General features: G+C 35.8%; 1 protein-coding gene across 3 annotated transcripts; it reads right to left on the reverse strand.

Annotated features, from left to right (window-relative positions):
- Positions 1–9,819, reverse strand: LOC121997331 (beta-1,3-galactosyltransferase GALT1-like). Of its 3 annotated transcripts, none has more exons than XM_042551686.1 (9): positions 9,667–9,808; positions 6,815–6,884; positions 5,792–6,676; positions 5,017–5,252; positions 4,631–4,912; positions 3,381–3,509; positions 3,120–3,299; positions 833–940; positions 1–674 (listed from the first exon to the last, which is right to left on the reverse strand). In XM_042551686.1, the coding sequence occupies exons 3-9, from the start codon at positions 6,543–6,545 to the stop codon at positions 465–467; spliced, it is 1,899 nt and encodes a 632-aa protein (XP_042407620.1). In that variant the 5' UTR covers positions 6,546–6,676; positions 6,815–6,884; positions 9,667–9,808; the 3' UTR covers positions 1–464. The 3 variants fall into 3 exon arrangements, with proteins under 3 accessions (XP_042407620.1, XP_042407619.1, XP_042407618.1); XM_042551685.1 differs by having other exon boundaries at positions 6,778–6,884; XM_042551684.1 differs by lacking the exon at positions 6,815–6,884 and having other exon boundaries at positions 9,667–9,819.
- Positions 9,820–10,644: the final 825 nt, after the last annotated feature.

The raw sequence follows: 10,644 nt of genomic DNA on the forward strand, positions 1-10,644 counted from the left end.
GGTAGAGCACTTTCTAGAATTTTCCTTTATAAATAAAATAATTGTACTATGATTACATGTTCATGAAAGGTACAACCATTGAGATCTCTCTTCATTCAACCCTCTCTGTGCCATAAGCAGCATCTCCCTTTAATAGTATACAGGAGAGTATTCTAAAAGATATCTCAAACTGGAGTAACAATCTCCCTTCTTCCCTCTGAGCTGAATAGAGCACCACTAAAGTCTAAAATCCTAGTTAAAGAAAATTATCGTGTGAATATGTCAAAAAGCCATCAACCAGCTGGATCCCGTGGTTAGACAACCATCAGCCGTGTTGAACTCCGTGCTTAGCCAACCATCAAAGAGGGTTAGTTTAGGCCATATAGCAACTCGTACTAGAGTCATCAGCTTTACATCCAAGTTAGTAAATTTCCACAAGGAATGTGTTAGTTTCCAGATGAGATAAAACACTGTTCGCAGACATCCTACTCTCCACAGCATCTTGCCCGTTTCGTCTCCTGAAATTTCTGCCACAGGCATAGCATTTCCCGAGGTTCCTGGTAATGAGCAAGGACATAACCAGCCTCACACCCATCAATACTAATCCTTCCTTCATTCACATATTTAATATCTGATCCTTTCTTTTTCATCTCTTCTATCCATATGCCCATTGCAACATCCTCTAGCTTGAACATCTGTAGGTTAAGGTCTTATCAATCAGTGAATCCTATCAGTAATAAGAATGTTATGAACTATGAGACATTCTGCATGCCTCATTTAAGTGCACAATTTGTTTCCTAGTATTCCAATATTTAAAGGAGAAAAATCAAATCTTAACAGTTAGAACCAATACCTTCAAACTCCCCTCTTTGTGCCGTTTGTGCACTGACTCTGCAATGTCACGGGAAACTACATATCCTGGACCATGAGCCCAAGGCGGGTACTTCTCATCAGGCCATTCCTACATGATCGTTATCAATTGAATGAGTATATAAGAATGCAGAAAGCAAGCTTAGGCAATCAGATAATTAGTTTCTGGAATAAACTTTAGTTTGGAGGTAAAATAATCAACTTTAAAACCAAAACTGAAAGGAAAATGGAAACACGAGTTAAATATTTGTATAATTGAGATAGCACATAATCTTTAAAGCACTTAAATATGTGCTAAACCACCTAGAAGAAAATGTTGATTATTGTTGGAGTACTGTATTAAGAAAACTCAAAATTTCCACAAGTAGACAGATATTGGTTTCTTTTACCATTCTTAATTCAAATTCAATGTTTAAAAAAAACATTCTAAGTATATGGGTGCCTTGAAGAGTTTTAAGGAACACTTTCGCCAGATAGTACAAGAGAACATCTTCCTCTAATTGATTTAGATCATCAAAAATCATTCAAAAGCAATAAAAATACAAAACTGTATTCTACATTTTTATTTAAGAATTTCAAATATATTAATTTGTAGTTTTGTTGCTCAATATTGAAACGGCATGCAAACAGACCATTTGTGCTATCAAGGAGGCAAAGAGCAAGAATTACAACCACACATGGGAATTTTTCCTTGGGACAGACAACTGCCAGTTCATCTATATCTCTATTTTAGTACTATGTTTATAATATTTCATTAAGTCTATATATCTCATTGGATTGTTTTTAAATGAATGATAATATGTTACTTCAAAAGAATTGGATATTTACTATAAAAACCTAACAGATATTGTCTTAAGAGGAGAAATAATGCACTAAATATCCAAAGAAGTAAATCTGTGGTTGATGGGAAAATATTATAAGCTAAAACTATAAAACTCCCCGTATAAATATTATGTATCTCCAACTTGTTACGTAAACTAAAAAACATAGATTTACACATCTCCATAATGTATGGAAATATAGTAGTCGCATGCAAGGCAAAACTTTGAATTACCAACCTTCCCTTGTATCTACCAATGCTTACATCGGAATTATTATTTAATATTCAAGTAGCTCTTGATTCTCCTCAACTAGTCACAGCCAGTTAGATTGACTGGGATGCAGTTTGTTGCTGAGGTCCAACAATAACAGGATTTCAAAGACTCGCTCTTCCCATTATATCTCCCAATGAAGAGAGATACTTTGGTAAAACAAATGATCCTCAGGGAAAGTTATATCACACGACACAAAAAATTTTATTGATAGTTTGCAATAGCACTTGCATCCTTTTGGCTTTGAAGAATACTAAAGAAAGTTACTATTCTTTTTTTGGCTTTTTTGTGTTTAGTAGGGAATTGTATATGAATCTACACTGTAAATTTAAACACTTTATGGAGGAGATTTTAGGAGTCAGACATGAGGATAGGTGTCTAGAAGAGTCCTTCAAACATTAAGGTGGTAGGAGGCAGTTAGGGATGAAGATAGCGAGCATCAAAGTCCGAACAACTTCTCAAACAAATGTCAACTTTTTCTCTCAGCCACACCATTTTGTTTTGTAAATTTCATTCTCAGTTCATAGACATGTGAAGTGAAAAATTCCATTCTTGACAAGGTAGAAATGTTTGTGGCCATTATCAATTCAAAAAATATAAATGGAAGACTGTATAATGTTTCGAACTAATTTGTGAAACTGCTTAAAAATGGCACTAATCTCATACTTACGTTTCTCTCATAAAGTAAAACCAACATACTATCATACGGTCACCTATAAAAGTACAAACCATCTTGTTTAAGATAAATTTGGATTTCATTTAAGAATATCACTGTGTATTAGCAAAATGATTGAGAGGGTGTATAAGCCATATTAACTTTCATCTTTGGGGTTCTCAAACTTGATCTGAGATGGCAAACTTTATTCAGCCACTGACACTAAAACTTATCTTGAAAGGTGATGAAAAGACTTCAATGGCCAGCTTTTTTCAAATTATAGATTTTTTATTATGACTCAAAAAATGCATATCCTGCCATCTACCTCCCCACTTTTGACCTTTTTATAGAATGATCAAACGGCACATTTTGTGTATCAAAAGTCAGCATAATAATGAACACAAAGCATAAGCAAGGAAAGATACAATAGCAATGCCAGTTAGAACTTAGAAGTTACAACACATTTTATAGGATCTACCACTTAATCAAACACATCAGTGTATAATAATAAGCAGACGAATTACCTGAAGTGAAATGTACCACTTGCTCTCCACATTTCGGTGAGGTTGTGAATCTGAGTTGATCCTGCCATATAAAAGTCCGCTTGTGATATTTGCTCCCGCCAATGAAGAAAGCACCTCATCAACACGGACAAAAGCATCATCATCTGTTTTCATTATGTATTTGGCTGATAAAACATTTGTCTGTCAAACAAGTAATAGGTTTTAGATAGTAAAATATCAAGTTAACAAGTTAGGCCTTCAGAAACAAAGGTCCAAACTTACCCCATATATGCAAATAGCAATTGTTTTCAATGTAATTAAGCTATAATAATCCACAAATGGCATCAGTTGGATGTCTCCATATGTAACTGCCTCATTCCATAGCTCCTCATTGACCATTTGATTTTTATGCTGCATAATCACACTACATGATTTAGGTAACACAAAAATGAAAATCATCAAAAAACAACAATCATGGAAGCCTGGAGAATTAAAGAGTAGTTAATATAGTCAAACTCTCAACAACAAAAAAAAAAAAAGCTCACTATAATGTGGCCCGAATTAGGGTTACATTGAAGTTTTTTCTAAAATAATAGGCAACAAATCTATCCACAACAACAACCGAGCCTTATCCCACTAGGCAACAAATCTACTGGAGGAAAAAAATTTGATAAAGTATGCAACTTCAGAAGTAAACTTTGGTCCAAGAGAAACAATAAACCAAATCTGAATCATTTTTATGCTAAAAGGTATTCATGCTATTCTTAATCAACTAAAAGTATTGCCGTGTAAAGGAAGAAACTGAAGATGAGACTAAAATTTAGTCTATACTGCTACAGCAGCAACAACAAGAAAAATAACACACGAAGGCACTCCAGGTTCAGTAACGTTTGCCATCATAATATAAATATCTTGCCAAGCTAGAGATTATAGTCAAATCCAAATTTTTTTCATATAAGCCTTAGTAATAAATTCCCATGAACCTATTGACTAGGTCCTAAGTATAAAACTGAGATGAAATGAACAAGATGGTGACAATTTAACAAATTGCATTAGTCAGGCACCAAGATTGTATGAGACAATGCCTGATGGCAACAAATGCCTTTCTTGTCAGACCCAAGACCCTAACTCCATGTCACACTCTCTCTCTTATTTTCAATCTCTAAATTATGAAGTAATATGTAAAATTCCAACAATATCCAACTGAATTTATTGAATTAAAATTTGTCACGCCCCATTTTAGTACACCATAATTTGAATTGTGGGTTTAATAAAGAAATTTTATAACTTTAGATAAGTGAGTTCTTATTAACTTGCCTAGTTGCCTCAATATTTAAAGCCAATGGTCATTGGATCAGTTCTGACAAGACATTGATATGTATTATGATATAACATTCACTTCAACTAATAACTTAAAATAATAGGTTATTTCTTGATGATACAGACTGGAGACGAGAGCGAGAGTAATGAGAGATCTAAATGCATCCAAGAATATCAATTAGATTAAGAAATAATAAAGCCTCCTTGCTCACCAGGCCTACAAAAAAACGTAATACAACTATTCCAGTCTTCACAGCATCATATTGCATCCATGTCCTTCTAACAGCCATTCTCTGTTTGAAATTGTTTGCAGTTGAAAATATGCCAATAAAAAGATGAACAGCTTGGTGCATGGTTATGGGATTTGACTTCAACAATTCTAAATCCATAACATGCTCAAAATCCTCGGAAGTAGGTAACCCACTGGCAAGGACAGATATCAATTTTATGTCTCCTGAAATTCTTACTTCACTAACAAGCCATGGCTCCAAGCTCTGACAAGCCAAAAAAAATGATAACATACAAAAGTTAGGCGATTTCCAGAAGTTACATAATTAACTAAAAATTAATATACAGATTGATTCTAGGTAGAAATTACTTCTCTGAATGCAAATGAAGTTATATGTCTTCCATCTACAGTCATCTGGATTCCCTCAATTCCCACCCTAATAGTAGCAATGGAAAGAAATCCTTGCCTAAATGGAAAATATTTTCTCTGTTTATCTCCCTCTTTTTTGAGTGGAAATGGTTTAGAAACATTGCGATGCCTATTTGATGTGAAAACCTTTTTATCATCATTACCAACCATTGAACTGCATTGTTCCAAATCATCCACTGCAACAAACAAAAAACCAGGAATACTTAGAAAAAAGGAATGTAGTTGAGTATATGCTGCATTACTAATCTCACAAATTCATATCTCCCAGTTTCTCAACCAACCCCAATAGATACAATCATCAAAGTCATAACACAGTCTATCCCCAATAGGAAGATTGTAAAGAATATTTGCATGTCCTTGCAGCACAAATCCAAGATTCTTGAACAAATAAATGTGGCTTTTGGTGCTTGTAGTTGACTAGTACTCTCGAGTAATTTCTACAATCTAGCAAGGTACTAATCAAAGTAAAGAGAGACTCAGGTAATCTGCATATTTGAGTAACAGTTTTTGTAGTTTGAAGAATAGGAACCATCAAGAAATAAATTGCATCAGACCAGTGAAAAGGGATAGGAAATATCTCCATGATAACCAGAACCAAACATCCATTCATCTTTGCTCTTATTAAATGATTGTTTGAACTTAGAAACATAAATTAAACCAGATCATTAACATGAATATCTAAAATATAATTTTTCAACTTGCTCAAAATGATTACCTTTCTTACTACTGTCAGTATTTGAAGAAGGGCACCGCTCCTCTTCACCCCAATCATTAGTTGCAGACCAAGTATTCTGAACAATCACTGGATCCTCTGTTAATTTATCACCTTGAAGCCGAACATTGTAGTGAAGAATTATAGGAGGATCAGGTTCCCCGGGAAGAGCTGTTCCTACTAAATCAATGCGGAAATTGCCAACAAGACCACCAGGAGTGCCAATGATAGTAATTGAAGAACCTTGAATCAAGCCACATGGTATTCTCAATTTGAATGTACCATCGGCAAATCTTGAAGCATTCATGTTTTTAATAGAATAAGGGCATTGCTTATCTTTATCTTTCTGCAGATTACTTTGGCTAGAATTTTTGCCCTCGATTACAGCCATAAGACTTTCCCATGCAGAACTAGCTTCCCCGAGTGCCTCAACAGCTTGAGGTAACCCAATAGAGTGATTTACTAGGTGATGCAAATGATACCATGTTCGCAATGTCTGTTTCCCTGTCTCGGAGAGATTCCTTTGTGTAAAAAGATGCTGGGCTATCACATTGGCTGAGACTACTGAATAACCATCCCCCGGATTTTGGATTGCAGGTGCATTTTCAGAAGCCACCCACTCAAGATGTTCTGAAGAATTATGAGACAGGTGACTTTGAAGTAATCTTTCAGCTAGGGGGTTCTCCAATATCCCATATCGTAAAATCAACAAGGTGAACAGAAAACCTAACACAACACCTCCCGACCATATCTTCATCCTTCACAAAATGCAAGTTATTAATCTATTCAAACTATCATACCCATAGTCATGTCTTTCAAAAGTCAGATGTCCACTCTTTACATCTAGAATTGTCTTTCATGCTAATTGATGGTTTAAAGTAAACGCACCTGCATTTAGCATAAGATAGAATTTAGTACATATAGACCCAAAGACAAGAGTAGAACACTAAGACAAAATGTTAATACTATATCTTGGAGTTAACACTGACTTGTACGTCAATGAAGGCAAAAGATAAAGAAAATCACATCTGGATTTTTTAACGCCAAGCAAAAAACAATAACAATTGAAGATAACTGGGTTCTGAATTCTTGAGTCCTGAAAAAACATAACATAATTATTAAAGCAGGAATTGGTAAAAGCATTGCATGTATCAAAAAATTGACGTAACGGCTTTATCAAATCAATAGGAATCGTGCGTACAGCATCAATTAAAAAAATTAAGGAAAGAAAATGAAAATAAATAAGAAAAAAACTGTCCAAAACCAACAAATAAGATATTAGCATATATTAAAAGATAAAATTAATAGTATTGCAAAAGTTAACAGTGTTGTATGTATATGATACTATCCCCAAAAAGACATATTCAAGTAACCCTTTCAAAATATTATCTATAAACTATTAGATTTGTTATTAATTTCTTCTTTCTAAATATTATAATTTAGATTAGGTCATTAGATTTATAATTATTTACCCTTTCAAAATATTAGAATAGGTTATCAGATTTATTAATAATTTTTATATTGATTTGGTATTATAGTATGGATATATATAGAACCGTTATGTAATCTTATTGGAGGTGATCCTGTCAAAATAATCATCCAATCCCCTTACCCTCATACTTTCTTTGATTCCCCACGAGATAGGACCAGGTACCTATCAGTATAGTTACTAAATTAACAATAGTAAGACATAAAATTACTTAATAGATACCAAGAATGCATAGCCCTAATCTAATTCAATGGCTTTATATCATTAATATGTACATATTTAAACCATAAAACTGCTATATAGTTAACAATATAGTTAAAACCTACTAAAAAGTGATAAGTTAATATGTTATTATTTAACAAGTTAGTATTATGTAATAAGTCGATAAACCTAATTCAATTAAAAGCTATTTATTCCTCCTCATCCGAGGGCACAATGGCATTGCTTCATCAGGCTAATCCAGAAAGCAAGCACACTGCTACCTTCATATATTCTTAATTGCTCAATTGTTAAAGGCAAAAGATGCTCCACGTCCATTAGTCTCAAAAAACAAGTGAGATGGTTTAATATATAAATATAAAACTAATTATTTTCCTAACAACTTAAATTTTGGAGGTATGTGGTTAGCCAATCAATTTCAATATGATACCAGAGCAAGAAGTAAAGGTTCAAGACCTACTTGTCGCTTGAAAAAAAAAAGACTTAGTACCTTTGAGTTAAGATAGGTGTGAAGTGGCATGTTGAAGGACTTTCTCCATGCCCATTAGTCTTAAATAACCAATTATGGAGATTGAAAATATAAATCTAAAAGTAGTCTCTTCCTAATAGGTTAAGTTTTTGACATAATTGCTTAGCAATCAATTTCAATTATGATCTTCCTCTGGTCTGTTGTTCTCCCATCATCAATCGATTCGCTCCTGCTCTGCTTTGAGTTTAAGAGCACGCAAGCATCTCTCTTTAGTTGATTTCAAGTTTAAAGTTACATGAGAACTAGAGAGCCATGTCTTCAACTCTTAGGTAACGAGATTTATCAGTGATATTGCATGATGCCTCAACTGATTTCTCGAAAATCAGTCAACTCATTCAGCTGATTTCTGGCAAATCTAGTTGCACGGTTCATACCATTTCCTAGGGTATTCCAAGGAACCACTGAGGGTTCATCAAATGCTCAATCTCACAAAAAATATCAAAAGTTTGAAACGACCTTTGCCAATGTCAAACTCAGTTGAGTGTAAACAAGATTAACTGATGTTGACAAGTTGTTTATAAAACCTTATAAAAGTAATCAATCATAAGTTGTCTAACTACCAAAAAACCGTAACATGAAAGCAGAAATGTTCCCAAACAATAACGACCAATATATTTGCAACTCGATAGCAGAAACAACCATGGACCAATAATGACTTTATGCCCACATAGGAAGCATGAAACACTTGTTGAATATCCTCCACTTCCATTACTGGCAAGTAATAAAATGCCAAGGCCTTCACTTGTTAAATATTCTCCTCTTCCATTACTTGTAAGTAGTAAAATTCCAAGACCTCCTTTTATATAGTAATCCAAACTTCGAACTTGGAACTTATTATCAATTTTCATCTACAGTGAAAAAGCGCAACACATTTCGTGTCATCTAGGTGACTGTTGGATTCATCTTTTTCCCGCGACCTACTCAGTTTCTTAAAGATCCCGCAAGAAGGAAGACTTAGGAGGGAACTCCAGAGCAGAAGGAAACCCCACCACCACCTACTGCCCACCAATCCCTAGTTTTCAGTATCTCCAGCATAATGTATTCCTGACACCAAAATTATACGTCTTCAGTACCCTTTTTCCCCCCTTTTCCTCTCTTAGATGGACCATCATATGTATGCGCTGATGTAGAACTAACTGAAAATAAATAATAAGCAGCACCGATATCCCTTCCATTCTCTTAAAAAGCAACACCGATCTCCAAGAGAAAGGAAGATATAGGTAATCCTAGCTCGGAATCTGACACAATAAATGGCCAAAATAAGCAAATTACAACAAGAAGGCTCGGGCTCGTGGGACATTAGTGTCTTGCGAGCATAAAGCAACTGCCGAAACTAAGATCATGAGCCGAGAAAGCGCATCAGACGAGTTATTCTTCCGCAAAAAAGCCAATTTGAGAAGGTCAGAGCCGAGCAGAACTAACATTTCACACCTCATGAAGTCCATCAACCGCAAAAACTCACGGTTAAGTGACGAAGAAGTAAATTTAGTAAAATGCGCCGTTCGAACAACGGATAGCGCATCAATTAGGAAAAAAAATTTTGCAAAGCCAGCAAAACAACGTCGCATTCCGCGCCAAATCTGGCTGAAGCACAAGGGAAACAAAACAAGATCGACCATGGGGGAGCAGGAGAACCATTACCGGAATTCGGCACTCAAGCAGGCGACGAGGAAACCTCTCTCCCTGACTCGCCTTTCCACGCCAAAGCATCGAGCATGATCAAGATGCGAGACAAACAAATTCGAGGGAGAGAAAGTGAGAAAAAAATATATCAAATAAAAGGCATTTAATATTGTAAGTAAGTTTAATAATTCAATAAAAAAAACCAAGCTTAGGTAGCGAGTGAGCAACGCGTCCGGTGAAGATAAGCGATGACTACGAAACAATATGCAATGAGACAGATGTCGCCTCTCCCCGATGGTAAGCACACCCACGTCAAAATGTTGGTGACGGGAACAGTCATGAGAACAAGAGTCGGTAGGCGCGCTGTTCTTCTCTTCGCCATCTCCAATGTCCTTTTTTTTATAATATATAAAATTTGCGTATTGATTTAAAACTTAAACTAATCGAGGGAGTTTGTCGAGAAACTGCACGAGTCGTTGTCCAGTTTCGACTCGTGCAGTTTCGCGAACTAACCGCTGCCGCGTCACCTCGGCGAATCGGGATCGTCTCCCGCTTCCCCTCCCCCTCTTGTCGTATTTCACTCCGCACCCTCCTATCTATTGGCTCCTAAGCGCTGGGCCCGACGACTTCACCATGTTGTAAGGCAGGTGAGTTCCTGGGTGAGAAGATTTAAGTAAGAAAGCTGTTCACCAAGCCCTTCTCTAATTCGATTGGTAAAGTGAACCTATTTTCGTATACACATCTCATGGCCAAGCCGACCCTGTTCGGAGGTCCCAATAGCAGACCTGGTATTAAGGGAGTTAGTTGGAGTTAGTCGGAGGTCCTACATGTGGGCCTCACCATTACTACCTGCAATCACGACGAAGGTACGAAAATGGGCACACGAGAGAGTCTTCTCGGAAATTGCCCTTTTGGCGGGCTCGACGGCTGTAGAAGACTTGACTTTTGCGTCCAAATACGAATTTGCAATTTTTTTTATTTCACCCCGCTGGCTTT

This window comes from Zingiber officinale, chromosome 6A, assembly GCF_018446385.1.
Source record: "Zingiber officinale cultivar Zhangliang chromosome 6A, Zo_v1.1, whole genome shotgun sequence".
In the NCBI taxonomy this organism is placed as follows: domain Eukaryota; kingdom Viridiplantae; phylum Streptophyta; class Magnoliopsida; order Zingiberales; family Zingiberaceae; genus Zingiber; species Zingiber officinale.